The sequence below is a fragment of the Panthera onca genome, chromosome D3, assembly GCF_046562875.1.
Source record: "Panthera onca isolate mPanOnc1 chromosome D3, mPanOnc1 haplotype 2, whole genome shotgun sequence".
Taxonomy (NCBI): domain Eukaryota; kingdom Metazoa; phylum Chordata; class Mammalia; order Carnivora; family Felidae; genus Panthera; species Panthera onca.
In genome coordinates, this window is record NC_138350.1 from 512,338 (window position 1) to 534,487 (window position 22,150).

The window sequence follows — 22,150 nt, forward strand, 5'->3', positions numbered from 1 at the left end:
GTAATTTCTTTTGTTGTGTCCTTAAAGCTGTTAATCCTTTCCTGCAGTGTTTAGTCTGCCGTTCATCCCGTCCAGGGTGGTTTTCCTCTCACGTGTCTGTAAGCCTAGCTGGGTCTTAGTATTCCTAGAGTGTGCTGAGCCTGCTCTGTCTTTCCTCTAGCTTTATGACTAGAACCCAGGGTCAATAACCATTTCAGTGTTGTGTCAGTTCTGATTTGTATTCAGTGGTAGGTTTTTCTCCCGATTCCGCATTGCCTGGGAGCCTGGTGATACCTCAATGGATGTCGGCAGTTGTGAACACATGTGAATGCCTTGTCTCATGGATACCTTGGCATTTTATTCTTCTGTAGATGTTCTAGAGCTTTCTTACTTGGAAACACATTGGCCTTTTGAGCATTTTTTGTGATTTATAGGTAGGCTGGGCCAGAGCCGTGTTTAGTCTAGAGCTCACTGTTGTTCACTGGTGAAGCAAGATTGCTGTGAGTGCAGCCCTGGGCACCTTGTGAGTCCTGAGGCTCTCGGACAGCGGTGGGAGCGGGCACTCAGCGGTCCTTGTCCCTGCTCTGTGTAGTCTCCTTGCACGCAGAGAGGCTCTTACTTCTCTGGTCCCTCAGCACGAGTCCCTGCCGCTCCCTCTTGCTTGGTGCAGAAGTCGCCTTAGCGTCGGGTTTATCACGTCCTCTGGAAAGTTGGAGGGCTGATCTAGTTTGAATCCACCGTAAGTTTTTGTTAAGAAGTGAAGGGTAAGCAGGTACGAAAATAAAAGGAGGAGAGTGGAGAAAAAATGATTTCATGTAAGCAGTTTCTATTTGGCTTCTTTTCAGCGTCCATTCTAAAGAGATCTTCCATTCCTTGACGATTTCTTTCTCTCGGTGCTGGGAGTTTCTTCTCTGGATGGATCCCTCTAACTATGGTGGAATCAAAGGAAACGTCCCAGCTAGTATTCACTGTGGACAGGTAAGATGTCACAGTCTGGAGAGCCCAGGCTGGGGTCTGAGACAGCTTTGGGGCCCGTCTTTGTCTCATTGCACATGTTTGGTGCTCATGGGTCCAGCGCCTGGTCCAGTTCTGGGCGCCATCCTGCAGCCGTTCCCGCAAGAGCGTGCTGCCCCCGGGGGATCTGTGAGGGAAGAGGTGAGCAAATGGGCAGATGGGGAACGTGCAGCACTGGCAACGGTAGGGGCTGAGGGAGGGCAGAGAGCAGGCTGTGGGGCAGGGGGCTGACTTAGGTGGGACCGTCACAGAGGCCTCTAAAGAGGGGACAGGCAAGCAGGGAATGAAGAACTGGGCCGGGGGTACAGTGTCAGCGTAGCCATGACAACAGAGCAGGGCTGGGCGGGGGTCACGGGTAGCACAGAGCAGCCAGGAAAACAACTGGAACATCGTACTGTTCCTGCCACAGGCAGCCTCCTTGGGCCCAAAGGCCGAGTTGGAGTCTTGGCTTTTAGTGACAAAGAGACTCTGAGCAGGAGCACGTCAGGGCCTCCACTAGGGCCCCGTGTTGTCGACAACAGCGTAGGAGATCAAGGCTTCAGTAGGAGCCCAGTTAGCATCAGCCCAGGGGAGGGTGGGGGGCAGGGTGGAGTCTGGGAGAAGGACTCGGGTGGGTTTTGAAGGTGCAGTGTACAAGCCAATGGAATGGATGGAGGTGACTCCTGGGGGTGTGGGTGCACCCAGGGGTGTGGAACCACGCGTCTATGATAAGATGGATGGGGCAGGAGAGCACGTGTGGGGTGAGAGGAGCCAAGCCTGGCCAGGGTGTGTGGCGTGTGCACAAGGTCCGGCCGTCCTCAGTGCTGGGGCAGGAGGTCTGTGGAGACCTCGATGGGAGGGAAGTGCAGGTATCGTAGCTGAATCAGGAGAAGGCAGTGGATGCTGCTTGAAGGGTGTGGGGGATGCCGGAGTTCACACGTTGACGTGGAAGGCGCCACTGAGAGGGGAAGTTGGTCATGCGGGAGATATCTGCAGTAGGGCCCCTTGGGTAGGATTGTCACCGTCCCAGGACGTGTGGGATTCAGACAAGAGATCTAGTCACCCAAGGTCACCCACTCGTGAATCTTCCCTACCTGGGAGGTGGGAGTTAAAGAATTCTAAAGTGAATTCCCTGGAAGAACAAAGTGAGAATCACGATCAGCATTTGCTGAGTACACACCGGGTGCGTTACCTAAGCAGCTTCATCACCTAAGTGGCCTCGTCCTTAGAGCCGTCCTGCGGGACTTTGACTCAGGCTCAGGGATGTGAAACGACTCGATGAGCATCTCACGAGGCACAAGGGGTCAGTAGACCCAGGTGTAGAATGACTCAAGTGTGTTGCGTCTGTGTTACAGCAAGACTCCCGAAAAGAAGGCAGAGAGGAGGAGGAGGAGGAGGAGGAGGAGGAGGAGGAGGAAGGTGGGGAGGAAGAGGAGGAGGAGGAAGGTGCCCAGGAGCCCGACGTGGAGGACATGCTGGAAAACAACTGGAACATCGTGCAGTTCCTGCCACAGGCAGCCTCCTGCCAGAGCTACTTCCTCATGATCGTTTCGGGTGAGCCGGCCCGCTAGCTTGCGTCGGAGTCTGGCGGTGGGAGTAACGTGGCTCTGGTGTGTTTGCATGCAAGGAGGTAAAGGGGAAGTCAAGTCTGGTGGGCGTGCACTGGCTGCGCCGGCCTTGCGGGGCTGGACCCCTGTCCTCTGCCCTGGGGCGTGTCCGCAAGTCCCAGGACTTGCGTGTGCACACAGAGCAAGTAAAAGTAAACACCAAGTACAGAAGATTGGAAACTTCCTGAATCAGTTGCCCACTGGCTGGTCTTTGAGGCTCAACTTCTGTGTCAGAATCTTCTGTATCTGACTTGGGTCTAGAGGTGCAGTGTTAATAAAGGTTCGGTGTTTACAAACCAGGGCGTCTGAGATCACATGCACACCAAGTGTATACGTTACACTCTGTCACACAGAGCTCGTCATTAGGGGAGAGCAGGTGGCGAGGGCCGGGAACACCACTCAGACCTAGCGATGTGCAGCCACAGCGGTGGTTTCGTTTATAACTGCATGTGTGCTCGCCCTTGAGTCTCTCTCTACTTCTCTTTTGAAACTCCTGGGGGGCTACCTCAGAAGGCGTGCCGACACCAGGAGCCTAGACTTGCGTTTGTTACGAGCCATGTTTTGTCACTGTGTCACTGTGCGGCAGGAAGGTTGGTGAGTGTGGCTTACACGGCACTCTCCCTACTAAGGTGCACTTGGACCTGGGCCTCAGTAAGTGCCCTGCTTATTCCCATTTTTCCAATTGATTTTGGCTCGTCCAAATGCAGCCAAGAGTCACGACTAGTAATGATATTTCAGCCCAGGCTGGCTGGAGGTCCGACCGGCCACAGGGCCCCCTGGGTCCTGACTCTCAAGGCCTGTGGCCTGTCTCTGCAGCATACATTGTGGCCGTGTACCACAGCATGAAGGAGGAGCTGAGGCGCAGTGTCCCGGGGAGCACCCCCCTGCGGAGGAGGGGGCCCAGCCAGCTCTCCCAAGAGGCCCAGGCGGTGGCCGGAGCCCTTCCTGGTGAGCACCCCCTTGCTGCGTGAGGCCACCCCTCTGTCCCTGGAACCTGAGCCCTCTGCTCTGGGGGTCCCCGTGTCCTTCCCTTAGTGTCCTTATCACTGCAAAATGGGGAGCATGTGCCGCATCCCTTTCCTTCCCAGGAGTGATCACCTTCTCTCAAGATTACGTGGCAAATGAACTCACTCAGAACTTCTTCACCATCACTCAGAAGATTCAGAAGAAAGTCACGGGTTCCCGGAACGCCACTGAGCTCTCAAAAATGTTCCCTGTCCTCCCTGGTTCTCACTTGCTGCTCAATAACCCTGCGCTGGAGTTCATCAAATACGTGTGCAAGGTGAGGCCGCGACACGTGTGCAGGGCAGAGATGCTTAACGCTAACGCGAGCACTCACAAGAGTGTCGGTGTGTGTGGGAAGCGAGGGTGCCAGGAGTACAATCTTGTTGATTCCACGAACTCTCACTGCTCATTCCTTGCATCTGCTGTGTGAGGCATTTGGGGCTAGAAGTGGGAGGAGACCAGAGCCCCCCCGTCCTCACGGAGCCTGTGGTCCAGTGAGGGCGAGGACAAGTCAGTCAGGGACAGGTGAGCCCAGAGAGGGGAGGCGGGCTGAGGTGGCCTCAGAAGGGCAGGGTAGATGAGGAAGTTGGGGCCCGAGGCCACACTGAGCAGGAGGGTCCAGCCGCGTGCGGACCTGAAGAAGAACCTGAGGGTGCAAAGGCCCTGGGGTAGGATGGTCTGGGGGTGCTGGTGAGAGGCACCTGCTGAGTGGGCGAGCTGTGAAATGGCGGTGCTTGTGGATCTGGTGGGGCCAAGGGCCGGGACCAGGAACAGTCTCCCACAATGAGCAGGCTGTGGTGAAATCACAGAGGAGAGCTTGCTCGGATGCTAAATGCTTTCTGGGAAAGGCGGGCGGAGTCAGCGATGGGATAATATTACCAGATAGCGACTGTGCCGGTGTCACCCCTCAGAGAGCACTTTCCTGGGCATTCAGTTACAGGATGCTCCAGGATCAGGTGACTTCTGGTTGTGGTGCAGAAATAGTTTAGTTTGCCATTTTATTCTTCTGTTAGACTCCAGGGTTTTTAAAATTTATTTTTACTCAGGTATAGCTTACGTACGGTGAGATTTCACCATTGTGGGTGTGTGTTCTGTGAGTGGTGGCAGAGGCAGGATGCAGGGCATTTCACCGTCCCGCAAACATCGCACCCACCCCTGCCACGCGCTGATCTGTCTGTCTGATGTCCGTGCACTCTCTAAAGTTGACCCAGTCACATTCAGTCTGTGCAGTGAGTTGTTCAAGCTTTCACAGAGCGATGGGGCTGTGCTGCGGGCAGGTTCAAACGGTCTCCACCTGAGCTAACTCCCCCCGAACCACTGATCTGCCCTTGCACGGCCACCTCTTCCAGAATCCCATGTTGTGGATTATGTGGCCGGTTAGGTCTGGCTCCTTTCACGGCACACACAGAGTGTACATGCGGTCCTCCACGCGGTCGCGAGTTGGGGCGGTGCAGAGAGGGAGAGGGGGACAGAGGGAGAGGAGGGGCACAGAAGAAATAAAGCGGGCTCTGTGTGGATTGGAACCCACAAACCATGATATCATGACTTGTGCTGAAGTTGGACACTCAACCAACTGAACCACCTAGGTATCCCTAGAATCATTTTAATCTATAGATTAACTTAGGGAGAATTAACATCTTGGGTTTTTTTAATGTTTGTTTATTTATTTTGAGAGAGAGCGCAGAAGCACAAGGAGGGGAGGGGCAGATGAGAGAGAATCCCAAGACTCCCAAGCAGGCTCTGCACTTACAGTGCAGAGCCCGACGTGGGACTCAAACTCACGAACATGCGATCATGACCTGAGCTGAAATCAGGAGTCCGATGAACGCTTAACTGACTGAGCCACCTGGGCACCCACAACATCTTAGCGTTGAGACTCCTGATTCATGAACCACTATCTCTTTCCATTTATTTAGGTCGCCTCTGATTTTCTTCATCAGTGTTTGGGGTTTTCAGCATATAAATATGACACACATTTGCACCTAAGGTTTTCAGGCTGTTTGGTGCCATCGTAATAGCACTGACTTTTTAAAACTTCAGTTTCCGGTTGTTCACTGCTAATATATAGAGATACATGGATATTTGTATCTTGTGTCACATCTTTTTTGTCCATTCGTTTATCAGTGGACATTTGGGTTGCTTCCATAAGTTGGCTATTGTAAAAAATGCTGCAGTAAACACAGGGGTGCATATATCTGTTTGAATTAGTGTTTGCTTATTCTTTGAGTAAATACTCAGTAGCGGAATTGTTGGATCATAGCGTAATTTTATTTTTAACTTTTTGAGGAACTTCCATACTATTCTCCAGAGTGGCTACACCAGTTTGCATTCCCAGTGATAGCGTAAGAGAGTCCCTTTTCTTCACATCCTCACCAACATTTGTTATGTCTTGTGTTTTTTTATTTTGCCCATTCTGGCAGCTGTGAGGTGATACGTCATTGTGATTTTGGTTTGTATTTCCCTAATGATGAGTGATGTTGAGCATCTTTTCATATGTCTGATGGCCATCTGGACATGACACTGATTTTTAAATTTTTTTTTTTTTTTTTTTTTAATTTTTTTTTTCAACATTTTTTATTTATTTTTGGGACAGAGAGAGACAGAGCATGAACAGGGGAGGGGCAGAGAGAGAGGGAGACACAGAATCGGAAACAGGCTCCAGGCTCCGAGCCATCAGCCCAGAGCCTGACGCGGGGCTCGAACTCACAGACCGCGAGATCGTGACCTGGCTGAAGTCGGACGCTTAACCGACTGCGCCACCCAGGCGCCCCTGATTTTTAAATATTAATCCAGCCTCGCTTGTATTCTTGGAGTAAATCGCACTTGGTTGTGACGTATCATCCTTTTTATACATTGGTGGGTTCAATTTGCTGGTATTGTTGAGGATTTTTGAGTGCACGTGATGGTGGTTGGCCTGCTGTTTTCTTGTGCTGTCTTTGGTATCAGGATGATGATAGCCTCATAAACGAGCTAGAAGTGTTTTCCCTTTTGTGTTTCCTGGAATACTGTGTAGAATACTATTTTTTGCTTAATTTTTGGTAAATTTACCAGTGAAATCTTTTTTTCTTTGTTTTCCTCTTTAATTCAATCCAGTTTTTTTTTATAATGGAGATATATAAACTGTATGTTTTAAGCAAACAGCTTCATACTAACAGGCTGTCGCTCCTCGTTATACCTACTTGCAAATTTACCTGCTTGCCGAAATCTACTTGTCTCACTGGATGGGGTGGCGGGCTTCGAATCTGACCATAAATAGTTCTCCCAAAAATGTCTTCTAAGAGGGCTTTCGTTCTGTGGTGTTCTTGGTGTTGAGCTGGGACAGTAGAGTTTTAGGGGTGGGAGGGACCTCTAAAGAGGTCCGTCCTGTCCTGTCCTCTCCATTATGGACAAAAGGAGGAGACACCTCACCTGTGGTTCTGCAGGCACCACCACGAGAGCCAGGCTTCCCAGCGGGCTCCGGGCTGGCACGGGAACCCCCACCGTCGGGGCTGAGAGCACGCACTCTGCCGATGAGACCGTGCGGCCCCGCAGATTTAGGACTTCCTGTCCTTGAGGAGGAGGGAGCCAGGAAGGACGGCAGGAGGAGCACGTAGTGCCCCCGTCCCCCCGAGCTGACGGAAACCTGCTCGCAGGGCCGCACTGAGGAAGCCCCCCTCACTTCCAGCGGGAGAAGGAGGGCGCGGGGCTGAGAAGCTGCAGCCTGAAGAGTCCGCTGCAGGCTTTTCCGCTCCCGATGGAGACCGGCCCACGAGGCCGTCACTGACGCTCTGTTCTTTGAAGGTTCTGTCTCTGGACACGAACATCACGAACCAGGTGAACAAGCTGAACCGGGACCTGCTGCGCCTGGTGGACGTTGGCGAGTTCTCAGAGGAGGCCCAGTTCCGAGACCCCTGCCGTTCCTACGTGCTCCCTGAGGTCATCTGCCGCAGCTGTAACTTCTGCCGGGACCTGGACCTGTGCAAAGAGCCCTCCTTCTCTCAGGTGGGCGGGGCCGGGAGGCTCTCAGACACCTTTCCTGTGTGCCGGTGCGGTGTCCTGATAGACGGTGGCGGTGACGGTGGTGCGTGCGGGCCGGCAGCCCCCTCCCCCCGGCTCCCCAGCTGGCTCCACACGGTCCCTGCCCAGCCCCTGGGAAGCCCTGGCTGCCGAGGAAGGCTGGGCGGACCGCTGACCCGGCCCCCTCCTCCCCTGCCTAGGACGGGGCTGTGCTGCCTCAGTGGCTCTGCTCCAACTGCCTGGTTGCCTATGACTCATCAGTCATTGAGATGGCCCTGGTGGAAGCCGTGCAGAAGAAACTGATGGCCTTCACTCTGCAGGACCTGGTGAGTGGCAGGCCTGGCGTGGGGGACTCCACCCCAGCCCCCTCTCCAGTGGGCAGAGGGCTTCCTGATGAGCGATTTGCACCCCGAGAAGCCACAGGTGTGCACAGTTCTCAAGTCCCGACTCAGTGCTCTGAGGTGGCCGGCCCTTGGATCAGGGCTCCTCTTGACTCCTTGTCACGCATCTCTGGGGCCCCTGCAGGGGCGGGTGCTGGCTCCATGCACCTTTTGTTGTAATGGAAGAGGGTAGCTGGTGAGCAGAATGGAGTGTGAGAGTCATGGCAAGTGTAAAGACAACAAACAGGGAAGAGAGAGAGAAACAGGGACGTTGTCAGCATTAGATAGAGGGGTGTTCTTTTTTTTTTTTTTTTTTTTTTTTTATTTTTGGGACAGAGAGAGACAGAGCATGAACGGGGGAGGGGCAGAGAGAGAGGGAGACACAGAATTGGAAACAGGCTTCAGGCTCCGAGCCATCAGCCCAGAGCCTGACGCGGGGCTCGAACTCACGGACCGCGAGATCGTGACCTGGCTGAAGTCGGACGCTCAACCGACTGCGCCACCCAGGCGCCCCGATAGAGGGGTGTTCTTGATGAGAGGATGTGAAGGGGTGTCAGGGCCCGGGCAGGGAACAGCCCACATCTGCTCTGATGGAATAGGGAGACCCAAGGAAGGCACAGGGGTGAGGTCCCTGGGACTCAGAGGCAAGGGTGCAGTGCCGCCCGCCCCCCTGGGAGGGTGTTAGGAAGCAGCTGGCATGTTTGGATAAATCCCGTTACAAAGTATTGGTCTTTCCTGGTTGAGCTGAAGGCCATGGGGTGGAGGGGGTGCGGGCGGGTGGGTGGGCATGCCGAGCTCTTGGCTACCACTGGCCACCACAGGCCCAGAAGGGGACACTGGTGACCAGGGCTGCTCCTCATTGCAGATCTGCCTCAAGTGCCGGGGTGTGAAGGAGACCAACATGCCTGTGTACTGCAGCTGTGCCGGGGACTTCGCCCTCACCGTCCGCACCAAGGTGGGGGTCCCACGGCTGGCCTGGCTGCCCCCCCTCTCCCGTTTGCCCTTTCTGGTCTCTGCCATCTGCCTCTCTCCCTACACACCCGAGCCTATGCCTTACATCCCTGTGCCTCCTCTGGTCATTTCTGCAGGTCTTCATGGACCAGATTAGAATCTTCCAGAACATCGCCCAGCACTATGGCATGTCGTACCTCATGGAGACCCTGGAGTGGCTGCTGCAGAAGAACCTTCAGCTGGGCCATTAGCGAGTCGAGCGGCGACCCCATTCCCTGCCCTGACTTCCAGATTTGTGACCCTAGCTAGGACGGAGCACCGAGGAAAAGGAGCAGGTCACATAGAGAAGCACGAGCCAGCCAGAGCAGGAGGTGGCTCCACCTGGGGCTGCCTAGGCCGCCAGCTGTGGTCAGGGCAGCCCACTGTTGGCCTGAGAGGGGTCTCCAGGGCGGTTCCTGCTGAGTGGACAGCCCTCCCTGCGGTCCCGCTCTGTCACTCTCTCCTCTGCTGTTGAGGGGGTCTTCTGTCTGGTGATGACTAGTGGGGTTTGCAGCCCTTGTTTCTCATCACTTGTGACCACGGAGACGGTCTCATAGCTGGATGCCAGCAGGATGTGGGCCTGTTCCAGGGAATCCGGAGCCAAACCCTGAGGGGACCTGGACATCTTTCCCACAATGAGTTCCCAGGACTTAGGCTTCTTGTCTGGAGACTTCCTGGTCAGTGTAGGGTCTGCAGGGGTGGGGCCCGCATCATGGCAGTCACCTTGCCTGCAGCAGCGAGATCTGGAATCGGGTGTGGCACCCTTGCCCTCTGAACCTGCAGGTGGGGGTGGGGACAGACACGAGCACCGGGCTCAGACTGCCACGCATGGGTGGGAGGATACACGTGTTTGTCACAGGCTTCAACGTCATCTGTTAGCACTTGGGTTTATAGGGAAATCCTTCACATGCAAGACAGTCGGTTTTTTCCTTCCGGTTTGAGGGATCTGGTCGGGGGAAGAGACGGGAATAAAACGGCAGCAGCAGTTTTGTTGGGCTTCTAGCGGTTCTGCTCTGGCTTTTTAGCTTCAGAGTCCAAGACCTCCGACCCTTGCGGGCCTGCCCGTCCTCCAGGGGCCACTCGGGGCATGCACGCCCAGGGTCAGCGGCCCTCACCTGCAGAGAGGGTCAGTCGGGACCATGGCCCCTTTAAACCTGGACACTTGCCACCAGTTTCTTCAGAGAGCAGGTGCAGCGCGGAGATGTGGGACCTCACTCTTTGCTGACCCTGTGGTGGGGCTGGAAAAGGGGGGAGGCCCAGACAGGGGAGTCTGCGTCCCAGTGACCTCAGGAAGACTTTGCTGAGCCGGTCCCTCTGTCGTCACCTGCCCCAGCACAAAAGACCCAACTCCACACTTCATTTTAGTAGTTAGGTTCTATTTTTTTATTTTAGAGAGGAAGCATGAGCGGGGTGGGGGAGGGGCAGAGGATGAAAGACAGAATTTTAAGCAGGCTCCATGCTCCCCGCTGACGGAACTCGACCCCACAACCCTGGAATCATGACCTGAGCCAAAATCAAGAGTCGAGCCACCAGGCGCCTCACACTTCATTTTTAACTAAATGAGACTGGAAGTGGAAAAAGAAGAATGGCCAGGTTGGCAAGGCAACACACAGGCTAACTGAATCATAAACTCAGACCCCCAAATGGGCGGCCTCCAGGGAGGCCGTACGGAGGCCGTACGGAAGCCGTGGGCCAGCGTCCGCTCGGGCCTGGCTCGAGTTCATCATCGCTGCCTGACTTCTCCAAGTATCTCCTAGTATTTTACGCTTTAACTTCAGTTTTACTCTTTGGATTTTGCATTCCTGAAAATTTTTACATGTGTTTGTGCAAGGACAGAAAAAAGACCTCTGTTGCAACTGGGTGCATTGGCTCCTGGGTCCTGTGCTCCGGGTGTGCCCAGGCCGCGTGGCCACGAGAAACCTGACACTGGCTGGAAGGTGGACAGAGCCTGCATCAGCCCCCAGATGGAGATCAAATCAAATTAGGGCTGGGATGGGGAGGGGAGCTAACTAGGCTTCCTGGAAGTGCAGCAGAGAGCAGAGATGTCCCCGGAGAGGGGAGGGGAGGGGCTGGGGGCCTGCATACCACTCCCTGTCCTTACAGCAGGGCCAGAGAGTGCCAGGTGGGTCCCTCAGAGGCCAGTTTAGGGATTGGAGCGTTTGGGACAGCAAAGGGTCCTGGGGTCACTCTCGTGCTTGGGAATGGGAAACCTGAACCCCTAGCCGTGGTTCTTGAGCTGCAGCCCAGGCCCAACTGGAAAAGCCAGTTTCTCCAAAACTGGACATCAGGGAGCCAGACACGGTATTGCAGGCATTTGGGTGACTGAGGAATCCTCACGTCAAGGTGGCCGGGGGGGGGGGGGGGGGGGGGGGGGGGCTTAGGTGTGTGCTGTTGCTGGCCCCCCTGTTGGGTGTGGGCAGGTGAGATGGCCAGCTCTGGCCACCTGCCAGCATGATTTGGACATGGGGACCCCCCGAGCTATCGCTCAACCTCGGAAGAGGGATCCCGGCTGAGGGAGTCTGTGCAAAGCACAGCATGTGCTGCCGTAGACCTGTGTGCTCACCATCCGTGTTGCTAGGGGAACCGCCACCCGGCCAAGTTCTGGCGGCCCCTGGGGGAGGGGGGCCTGGCCAGACAGGCACCAGGCAGCGCCGATGAATATAATGACCATTGTGGCATCTGAGGGTGTGGTAACTAGTTATCTGCTGGCTTGTGCTCCCCCTCAACCTCACCCATGACCATCCCCCTCCCTCAGCACCAACTTCTTGCCCGGCCTGGGTCCTTGTTTCAAGTTCCCTCACCTACCCCTTGTCTTCCTTCCTCCAGAGTCCCCATCCTTTCACATGTTTTGAGGGTGGGTCTGGGATCACCCCCCTCCCCACCCCAGGAGGTTGGTAAGCAAGCTGACTGAAGGGCAGGTGCTGGGTTCCTCATGCACCCAGTCTCTGCCTGTCCCCCTGCTTGGATACAACATGCAGTCTGCACCCAGGCTGATTAGAGGACAGACCAGAGGCACCCACAGCTCCCATGTGCGAGGACCCTCTACTGCCTAGGTCTTCAGGACCTCAAGATGCTTCTCCCAAAAAATGAGGCCAGAGGTTCTGGACACAGGTTTATTGGACTCTGGGTATGTGACTTCTTGGCTATGAAGCAAGCAAAGGGTCTGGGTGGGGAGGGGTGAGAAGTTTGTGAGGAGGTCAGCTAGGGAGGAGGCGGCGGCAGGAGTTTACCCCTTCCTCCAGGCCCCGGGGACGTTGGGGGGCCAGCCAGGATCCGGTGCCACCCACTTCGTGCCCGCCCACTGCCCGGTTGCGCGGGGGGTCTTTTCGTTCCCAGCTTCTCAGAGCGTGTTGAGGTGCATGGGCAGGGCCCAGGGGAGCTGGCGGCTTGGTCTCGGGACCAGACTTCAGGACCCCATCAGGCCCGCCTTGGACACAGCATGATGGAAAGCATGTGGTGGGCTCAGAGCTGGGCCAAACCTCGGGGGTCCGTGAGTGTGGAGTCCTGCTGGGAAGGCTCGGAGGCACACAACTCTGGTCCCACAGTCTGCTCAGGGGTGTCGGCCATCTGCTCAGAAGGGGCAGAGGCAGGGCAAGGCCATGGGGGCGGGGCGGCCAGGGACTGGCCTGGGTCTGCAGAGCAGGGACAGGGTGGGGGAGGAGCCTGGCCCAAAACAAGAGCCAGAGTCACAGGCCAGCTACCAGAGGAGCGCCTGGGTGTGCACACCTTGTCGAATTTCTTATGGCTGTACACCTTGTTTTTGTTCATGAACGTCAGCAAGATCCAGTCACACAGGAAGGAGCCCTGGGCCAGCAAGACCGACACGTGAGGGCCCAGGAGACCCCCCCACCCAAGCCCCCCATGCCCAGCATGCATTTCCTTACCACCCCGATGGAGGTCAGTGCTGTGGCCAGATTAATGATGGTGGGAATCAGGCTGAACTTCCCTGCCTGGGGAGAGGAGGCTGCCTTAGATGGTTGTTGGGTCCGGGGCAGGTGGGGCTCAAGGGAGGGTGGGGGAGATGAGGCCATGCCAGCTGGGCCCTGGGCGAAGCAGGCTGGCCTACCTGTCCGTGCACAATGACGTCGATGCGGATCCCATAGGCCTTGATGAGCGTGCGGGTGGCGCTGCCGTTTACCTTGTAATACTTGGCAAACCTGGGACAGCATGACCCTGAGGAGCACGGTGGCGGGTGCCCACCCATCACCCAAGATGGGAAGCTCCCCTGGACCTTGGAGCACCTGCCCTGTTCTTTTAGAGCCACCACAGCCAGGGCAGATGAGGACCCAGGCGTCCCAAGGCCAAGGTACCTGAAGTTGTAGCCAGACGAGGCTGGGACGTGCTTGGGGTCAAGCCTCCGGAAAGAATACTTGGGGTTGCACTTTGACGCTGACAGGTCCAGGTCACAGTCCCAGTTGATAATGACCCCGATGACACCACCCTGCCCAGAAGTGGGCACAGGGATGGGTGTCAGGGAGGCCGCACAGAGGACCCCCAAGAGCCGTGGGTCCTGCCCTGGGACTGTGCACGGGGCGCTCATCTTGGGACACCTCGGGCCGCTCAGGGCCGAGAGCCAGGAGTGCCTGGCGAGCGCCCTGCTTCCGAAGCACAAGGGTATGCTGGTGGCCAGCCGTGTGACCAGGAGTCAATAATTTAGCAGCAGCCATGCATGCCCAGACCGGTCGGCCGATTGTGTTTCTCTTTCCTTTGCCCGAACAGGGCCGGGGTTGGCCAAGACCGCAAAGGGGGCTGGCTGTAATGGAGACCCTCCGTTTGCGGCTAGGAGCCGGCACCTGGAGGAGAGCTGGCCCGCCCACTCCCTCGGCTGCCCGCCTCACCGTGTGTGCGAGCTCCGTGAAGTTTTCCCCTGCCTGTTCCACAATGAAGCCCAGCTTGAAAATGGGACAGTAGGGGTCGGAGACCTCATCGAACGTGCAGCGTTTCAGGTAGCCGTCCTTCCGGTGCTCGATGTTGCCTCTGAGGACAGGGCCCAGCCACGTCAGGTGGGAAGGGGGCAGAAGCTCTGTAACCCACAAACGCCCCGTTCCCGGGACGTAGCTCCCATCCCGACCCGTGGTCACCACAGCCTGGTGGCTCTTACTTGGAGAACTGGAATTTAGGGTAGTGGATGCTGTTCTTGATGAGGATGGTGAAATTCGGAGCCATCTTGCCGAGAAATTGGCTGAGGAGGCACAGACTGGGTGTGTTTAGTCTCCCCCACCCCGAACCCCTCCCCGGTACATCCCCAGTCCTGGCCAGTGAGGAGAGAAAGGAGCAAAATAGAGTCGCGCTGGGGTGTCAGCTGCGTCCCAGCTAGGTGGGGTCACTGGGCGTGCGCACCTGACCGACGCCCCGTCTTCCACCGGGCACCAGCCCCACACCTCGCAGGTCTTGGCCGACCCTTGGTAGTAGGGTACGCAGCGCCCGGTCCGCAGGCCTGCGGGCAGATGGACGCTCAGGGGGCGAGGGGCGCCGCCCCACCCCACCCCCAGCCGGCGCGCACTGACCGCTTCCCAGCATGTCCAGCCGTTCCGCCACGCAGTCCTCGTCTGTGTCACAGGAGGCGTTGCTAACCCTCACGCTCTAGGGAGGAGCCGCCTGGGTCAGGGGCCCCGAGCCTTCTGGGGCAAGCTGACCAGGCAGGCAGGGCCCCTCCCTCTGCCCCAGCTCTGCCCTCCACCAGGCCTCACCTCCGGGCAGGTTCCGAGGGTCTGCGAGGGTGTGACCTCGATCCTGGTGATGATGCTGAACACGCTGCCTCCCTGGGCTCAGAAAGAGGGGATGGTCGGCCGAGGCTCAGGGAGAGGGGATGGTCGGTCCCGTCCCGGGGTGCGCGGCCGCGGGCGGGGCGGGCAGGCGCACCTCGGGGGGCTTCACGTACTCCTCCACGTCCCACACTTTGCGCTCGGAGAAGGTGATGCCCTTGACCTTGGTAATGACGGAGCTCTCGGGGCCCGTCTCGCTGTCCTGGTAGCTCTTCTGCACGATGAACACGTACCTGCGGGACGGGCAGGGCCGCGCTGGAGGCGACCCGGGACCCTCCCCCCGCCGGCCGCCGCCTCCCGGGGCCCCGAGGCCCCGCGCCCCCCACCCCCCCCCCCCCGGCCGCGCCGCACCCACCACACGAAGTAGAGCAGGATGAGGAGCTGCACCGCGCGGTACACGACGCCCAGGCGCCGGTTCTTCACCACGATCACCTTGGGCGTCTCGTAGTCCCAGAACGCGGACCAGCAGCCTCGGGCCAGGCGCCCGGCCGCGGCCGCCCCCGCGGGGGGCTTGGGCTCGGCGGCCGCCATGGCCCGGAGCTCCGCCCGGGGCGCGACGCGGGCGCACCCTGCGGGCTCGGGGCGCGGGCAGGGGAGCCCCGCGGCGCCGCCCCGGGGCGTGGCCTCGCGCGCCCCGCCCCTCACCCCCGCCGGGCCGCGCGGCCCTGGGGCGCGCGGGGGGCGCACCTGGCAGGTGTCTCCAGGTGGGCCCGGCGCGGGCACGGCGCGGGCGGCGGCCTTCGCCCCACCCGCCCCGGGGGCCCGCACGTCCCTGCGGTGGGACACGGAGCCGCGGGGACATTGTTGAGACGCGGGAGGAAGACCCGGCGAGGCTCCGCAGGCCTCCTGGCGTCTCCGGCGGCGTCTGACGGCGGCGCGCCCTGACCCCGAGGGGCTGTCCCTGTGTCCCGTGCCCTGACTTCGAACACCGTGGGGGGTTAGGTGTCTCAGGAGGGCATTTCCGAAGGGCAGTCCTGGATTCCCCGCAGCTCGGCAGAGACCCCCGGCCGCCCGCCCCCGCCAGGCTCGCACAAACCTGGGCCCTTTCCTTTGCCCAGACGGCCCCTTTGCTCGAGCCACGGGCGCGCTCTGAGCCGTCAGTTCTCGCCCCTCCTCCACGCAGCCGCCCAGCCCCGGCGTCTGTCCTGGACTTGGGCTGAGGCCCCTGACTGCTTTTATCCGCTTCGGTCCGTTTCCGCTTTCTTTGCAAACCGAAGCGGTTGTGGGTGTTTTTGAGCCCTTTCATATCTTCACGCCACTTCGTTATTTTGGTATTTCACAAAATGACACGTTTCTTGCAGCTTTATTTAGGTGAAATTCATTTAGCATCTAATTAACCTTTTTTTTTTTTTTCTTCAGTTTATTTATTTATTTTGAGAGAGAACAAGCGGGGGAGAGGAAGAGTGGGCGGGGGCGCAGACAGAGGATCGGAAGCAGGCTCTGCGCTGACAGCTGAGAGCCGGATGCGGGGCTCAAACCCGCAAACCCCAAGATCATGGCCAGAGGTGAACTTGCACGCATAGCGGACTGAGCCACCCAGGTGCCCCAAGCGTGGGACTCTTGATTTCAGTTCAGGTCATGATCTCGCGGCTTGTGGGTTCGAGCCCCCACATCAGGCTCTGCACCGACAGTGTGGAGCCTACTTGGGATTCTCTCTGCCCCTCACAAGCTTGCCCTCTCTCTCTCCCTCTCAAAAATAAACATTAAAAAAAGTCAAATGAAAACACCAGGCAAACTCTCCAGGCTGGGAGAAAACCAGTGTAGACCCTAACCACGGAATTTGTATAAATTTAAATTTATAATTTGAGGGGCATCTGGGTGGCTCACTTGATTAAGCCTCGGACTTCGGCTCAGGTCATGATCTTGTGGTTCACGACTTCGAGCCCCGCATCGGGGTCTGTGCTGACAGCTCAGAGTCTGGAGCCTGCTTCAGATTCTGTCTCCCTCTCTGCTCCTCCCCCACTCCTGTTCTGTCTCTGTCTCTCTCTCTCAAAAATAAACATTAAAAAGAATTAAAAAATATTTTTTAAATTTATAATTTGCATGAAACTTTCAAAGACGTTAAAGAAATTAGTCTTAGGAGGAGTGAGTCTCGTAATAGTTTTTGTTGTTGTTGTTGTTTTTACCTAAAAATGCCTTTTACAAGTGAAAAAATAAAGTTACTCAACTGAATTTTAAAACGTTTGGTTAACCGGAAATATTACTCTACGGCAAGAATAGAATAAACATATCTGTAAATAACAATGTAAAAACAGCCTAGTTATAAGTAAAAGTCCCAAATAAAAATAAAATTAGATTTCCTTTTCTTTAAATTTTTTTTTTAACGTTTTTTATTTATTTTTGAGACAGGGAGAGACAGAGCATGAACGGGGGAGGGTCAGAGAGAGGGAGACACAGAATCTGAAACGGGCTCCAGGCTCTGAGCTGTCAGCACAGAGCCCGATGCGGGACTCGAACCCACGGACCGCGAGATCATGACCTGAGCCGAAGTCGGCCGCTTAACCGACTGAGCCACCCAGGCGCCCCTAGATTTCCTTTTCTAAACAGCTTCATTGAGATAAAATTCACACGCCATACAATTTACCCATTTGGAGTACGGAATTCATTGTTTCTAGTATATTCACACGGTGGTACAAACATCACAATCTAATTTTAGAACACCGCTTCTAAAGGAAACCCCAGACCCATTACCAGCCCCCACTCTGCTCCCCTCGACCCCGCAGCTGCCCCCGGAGGACCCCCGGCCACGCCTGCGTCTCCGCCCGCTGCCTCCGGGGCTCCCTCCTGCTCGTGGCCCGATTCCCGGCCCGGGTCGCAGAGCCGCTCGGACTCCGCAGGGCCCCTGCCGTGCGCCCGGCCAACCCACACGCGCCGAGAGATGATGTGACCAACTGCCCTTTCAGGCCACCGAACTCTGGCGCGCGTTGTTAACGCTGCGCGAACGCGGATCCCCGACACCCCGGTCGCGACGGGCCGGGGTCGCTCTGGGTTCTCGCCCAGCCCCCCGCCCCCGCCTGCCCCTCCTTCCTGCGCCAGCCCCGCCCCCGCCCCGCGTCCTGAAGCGCTTCCCGCCGGCTGCAGGTCCAGACGCGGCCGCCCACCCGCCGCCAGGGGCCGCTCGCTAACCGCTAACCGTCCCAGCTCCCGGCACCCCCTCCTCGCTCTAAATCCACCCACCTCCTTCTGCCTCATCTCTTTGTTGACACGACCACTTCCCAAACTAGACCAAGCACTCTTGGGGGCAAGGAGGGGCGGGCACACGCAATCTTTCCCTGGGCAGAGCCTCGCATGTAGTCAACAGTGAGTAAATACATGTTTACTGAATGAACGACGTCCGCAGAGAGAAACGAAGACCACCCCCGATGAGAACAAACCCCTGCTTGGCATCCGGCCACCCACAGGCAGGTGTGTGGGGATGCTGGTGGTGCGAGGCTGGTGCAGGTGCCCCCAGGGGACTTGGGGGGGGGGGCGAGCATCCCACTAGATCGGTTAAGGGCATATTTGGTCCTGAGTCGGAAGAGGGGAAAGACTGGGGAAGCCACAGCCACTGACCCAGTCAGTGCTGGCTGTCTGGCCGGTTGGCCTGCAGCAGCTGTGGTCAAGCTTCCCGGGCTCCTGTGTGGCCCGGCCTCGTCTGCTTCCATCCGGTCCTTCCTGCAGAGGGGGGAGACTGGTCAGCTGGAAGGTGGGGCCAGGAAGGAGGTAGGAGAGGAAGGTGGGCCTTGCCCTGGTGAGTCTGCGGCGCTTTGCCCAGGACTCCCTTGGCCTTGGTCCTGTGGATTCTCCCTTGGGGGCTGGAGTCTGTCTGGAGTTACGGCTTGGCCGGTCTCCCTTACAGAGGGGCAGGTGGAGCCCACGATAGAAAGGTAGGAGCACTGAACGCTTGAGCAGTTATCAGCGGCCAGGGAGAGATTTTCTGCGAGCACTGTCCAGCTTCACGCATTTGCCCGTGTGGTCTGCTTCCCTGTGTGCAAGCGTGCAGAGGCTGCTGCCCTGGGCCGACTGCCCCGGTCCGGGCCACACTGCCTTTCCTTGGAGGTGGCAAAGGAGGCAGGGCGGGTAAGGCCCCAGTGTGAGGGGTTCGTGCTCGAAATATGGGAGTCACAGTTCAGGGAATAATTTATTGGCGTCTGTGATTTCTGGCAAGATTTGGCATCAAGCTTTTTTTAAATAAGTTTGTTTTTGACACAGAGAGAGAGAGAGAGAGAGAGAGAGAGATCACAGCGGGGGAGGGGGAGGGGCAGAGAGAGAAAGGGAGACACAGAATCCGAAGCAGGCTCCAGGCTCTGAGCTGTCAGCACAGAGCCTGACGCGGGGCTCGAACTCACGAACCGTGAGATCTTGACCTGAGCTGAAGTCGGACACAACTGACTGAGCCCCCTGGGCACCCCTGGCATCAAGCTTTTATTTGCCAGATTGAGATACTATGGAATCATATTTTGGTGTTGAGGTTTGGAAGGAAAGACTGTGGAAAGATGTCTGCTCTGAGAGATTTATACACAAATATCCACGGAAAGAGACTGCATTAATAAAAGAATAGTTAAGAATAAGCAGGGGCTGCGAATGCCCTGTTCTTCCAAGTTCAGGAACAGCTACGCCTCAGGGCCTCCCGGGCCTCTGAGCAGTGCCGGTAGCCTTTGATTTACGGCAGTGAGATACACACAAAAGTTTTCCCATTGTAAACACCGTAACGGGCACAGTTCAGGGGCACCAGGTACCCCCGCACCGCCCTGCCGGGGCCACCGTCCACGTCCAGCACTGTCTCGCCCTCCGAGACTGACGCTCTGTCCCGCTCCACGCTGACGGCGGCCCAGCGCCCGGTACCCACCTTCTACCCGCTGCTTCTACGAATCTGGCTGCTCTAAGGCCTTCCTACGAGTGGAAGCCTGCAGCGTCTGTCCTTCTGGGACCGGCTTATTTCACTCAGCATCATGTCCTCAGCGCCCAGCCAGGTTGTGACACGTGTCAGGATTTCCCTCCTTTTTCAGGTGACTTACATGTCATTGTATGGATGGACTACGTTCTGTTTATCCTTCATCCTGGACACCTGGGCTGCGCCCACGTCTTGGCCGCTGGCCTTGTCGCTGCCGTGGACGGCATGGGCTGGAGCCGCTCCGTGGGGACAGTGGGTGTCTGTGCGGCATGGCTGTTTGACCAGGCACATCAGGCCCAGTTTTATAAACGGCCTGTGAACTTTTCAAGGGCCCATGAGAAATCAGAGACCATAAAGGTTTTTTTTGCCCTGTTCAAAGTACAAAAAAACATGGCAAGTTTTAAATTCTTAAATATTCAAGTTGTGATTTAAATCCAGCCTTCATATAGTTGTATTCCTCATATTCTTTATATTTGATGTAATATGGAGGCAAGACTTTCAAGACTGATACAGTGGCTACAGGTTTGCCCATTTATTTTCGGGAATGTTTATCCGACTCCGTTGTCTAGTGTCATTTCTCTGGAACATGTGCTTAGGGGCATCTGGGAGCCTTGACCTGCAGTGAGGGGACAGAAAGAGTCCCCACAGGGGCGCCTGGGTGGGTCAGTCAGTTGACTTTAGCTCAGGTCGTGATCTTGTGGCTCGCGAGTTCGAGCCCCGTGTCAGACTGCTGTCAGCACAGAGCCCACTTCAGATCCTCTGTCCCCCTCTCTCTTGCCCCTCCCCTGCTTGCACTGTCTCTCTCTCTCTCTCTCAAAAATCTTTTATATATAAATACAAAAGAGTTCCCACAGCCCTTCCACTGTCCCTCGAGCGCTGGCTCATGGAGCTTACGGATCAGGAGAACAGAGGCCCAGGGGTCAGCAGAATGGAACGCGGCCCGGTGCGTAAGCATGACGCAGGGAGATGTGTCCACGCCCCAGGAGAAGGGCCCCGGAAGGGACGGCCCCACCCACACCCGGATGTGGACCTCCAGCCTCCAGGGCTGTGAGGAACAAACGGTGGTTGAACCCACCCCGCTCACGGTGTTTGTTATGCAGCCGCCGCGGACCGGTACGGGTGTCCCATGGTTGCTCAGGGGGCATCGTTGGCCTCGCGGGCCGGTCCTGACTTGAGGACGCTGCAGCCGCTGGCCCAGTGCTGGTCCCCGAGGGCCAGCTGAGAGATGGAAGTTGGCTTCCGGGTTGGCTGCTGCGGCCCGGGGGCCGAGTCCCACTTTCAGAGACGGTCCGGCCATTGTCCGTCTGTGTGTTCGGTCTTCCAGGACTAAAAGGTGGGTCTTGGGTTGCATCAGGGAGATACTTGGCGCCCTCATAAGAGCTGTTTCTTTCTTTCTTTTTTTTTTTTCCAACGTTTTTTATTTATTTTTTTTTTGGGACAGAGAGAGACAGAGCATGAACGGGGGAGGGGCAGAGAGAGAGGGAGACACAGAATCGGAAACAGGCTCCAGGCTCCGAGCCATCAGCCCAGAGCCTGACGCGGGGCTCGAACTCACAGACCGCGAGATCGTGACCTGGCTGAAGTCGGACGCTTAACCGACTGCGCCACCCAGGCGCCCCAATAAGAGCTGTTTCTGAATGTTCCGTAAGTTCAGTGGCCTCCAGGGCCTGGGGGTCTGGGAGCTGCTGGCAGGAGCTGCCTGGTGGGCGGCCTCAGCGGCCCCTGGAACGCACGGAGGCCACCCCGGAAGGCTTCGCTCGCACTCCCCATCCGCCGTGCGGGCCGTGCAGGGAACCCACAAGCTCACGCATCACGCCTGCCGGCATCTGGGGCCACACGCGGCACAGGTATGTCCTGACTGCCAGCTGCTGCTCTTGAGGGGAAAACGTTTAAACACCGGTAGCACGTGAACGCTGAAATAGACTTCGAAGTGCTTTTCCGAAGGTAAGAAGTGAAAGAGCTTTGGCGCTGCTCGTGCTGCGCCCAGCAGCCTCCCTCTGCTCTCCTCTCCCGTGTCTTTGTCATTCTTTGGTGGCTGCAGATCAGAATAGGGCTCCGCGTTCATGGTGTTGTACCTCTTTTGAAACCAATTAGCAAAACTTGGGAACAGAATGGTCTAGCAGTGCTTTTGTGACTTCTGAACTATCTTAAACGGATTGCAGACAAATTTAAGTATAAGATTACAGAAAGCCCGAAACTCAGCTGATGTGTGCTGTGATTTGCTATTTTTTCCAAAAACAAAACAAAACAAAAAACCCGATAGACGATGATAGCCTCCTTTGGCCTGAGATGTCCTGTGTTGCTGAACGTGTCTTCACGGGGATTCACATGTCGCATGGGCAGCGGGTCGTTTCCGGAGATTTTTGTGGAGGCCAAATGACTGTTAAGTGTGGAGACGCTCTGGAAAATACCAGCCTCACCGGTTCTGCTAGCGCTCCTGTTGATGTGACTTGAGCGGGAGGTACACAGAGTCCTCGGGGGGGCCCCCCGTGCTGGCTCCCTGACCCCAACCCTGCCATGGGCTCTGGCTCCCGCCTCCTCACAAGCTTCCCCACGGGAGCC

The 22,150-nt window shown here is 57.0% G+C and overlaps 3 protein-coding genes and 1 long non-coding RNA gene across 8 annotated transcripts in view; 2 read left to right on the forward strand and 2 right to left on the reverse strand.

The window, feature by feature from the left end:
* The window catches only part of POLE (DNA polymerase epsilon, catalytic subunit), a 45,893-nt gene extending 35,947 nt beyond the window's left edge, over positions 1–9,946 (forward strand). Inside the window, exons 42-49 of the mRNA XM_060612025.3 lie at positions 825–957; positions 2,328–2,526; positions 3,396–3,527; positions 3,668–3,861; positions 7,365–7,565; positions 7,781–7,906; positions 8,826–8,915; positions 9,049–9,946. Of these exons, the coding sequence (XP_060468008.3) occupies positions 825–957; positions 2,328–2,526; positions 3,396–3,527; positions 3,668–3,861; positions 7,365–7,565; positions 7,781–7,906; positions 8,826–8,915; positions 9,049–9,162 (1,189 nt within the window). The 3' untranslated portion in view covers positions 9,163–9,946. The remainder of the gene's footprint in view (positions 1–824; positions 958–2,327; positions 2,527–3,395; positions 3,528–3,667; positions 3,862–7,364; positions 7,566–7,780; positions 7,907–8,825; positions 8,916–9,048) is intronic.
* A 2,103-nt stretch (positions 9,947–12,049) lies between these two features.
* Positions 12,050–15,274, reverse strand: P2RX2 (purinergic receptor P2X 2). Of its 5 annotated transcripts, XM_060611918.3 has the most exons (12): positions 15,071–15,273; positions 14,813–14,948; positions 14,641–14,712; positions 14,458–14,533; positions 14,291–14,387; positions 14,052–14,132; positions 13,789–13,927; positions 13,261–13,391; positions 13,017–13,107; positions 12,835–12,900; positions 12,677–12,754; positions 12,050–12,517 (listed from the first exon to the last, which is right to left on the reverse strand). In XM_060611918.3, exons 1-12 carry the CDS (start codon positions 15,244–15,246, stop codon positions 12,413–12,415), a joined length of 1,248 nt encoding a protein of 415 aa, XP_060467901.3. In that variant the 5' UTR covers positions 15,247–15,273; the 3' UTR covers positions 12,050–12,412. The 5 variants fall into 5 exon arrangements, with proteins under 5 accessions (XP_060467901.3, XP_078292123.2, XP_078292121.2 ...); XM_078435997.2 differs by lacking the exon at positions 12,677–12,754; XM_078435995.2 differs by having other exon boundaries at positions 12,050–12,754.
* A 2,496-nt stretch (positions 15,275–17,770) lies between these two features.
* LRCOL1 (leucine rich colipase like 1) overlaps positions 17,771–22,150 on the forward strand; it is a 9,949-nt gene continuing 5,569 nt past the window's right edge. The window contains exon 1 of the mRNA XM_081790591.1: positions 17,771–18,124. The gene's annotated coding sequence lies outside the window, so the exon portion shown is untranslated. The remainder of the gene's footprint in view (positions 18,125–22,150) is intronic.
* LOC132665085 (uncharacterized) lies at positions 18,017–22,144 on the reverse strand. Its single transcript, XR_013551429.2, has 3 exons — positions 21,197–22,144; positions 20,664–20,949; positions 18,017–18,369 (listed from the first exon to the last, which is right to left on the reverse strand). It is a non-coding gene; the product is annotated as an uncharacterized LOC132665085 (long non-coding RNA).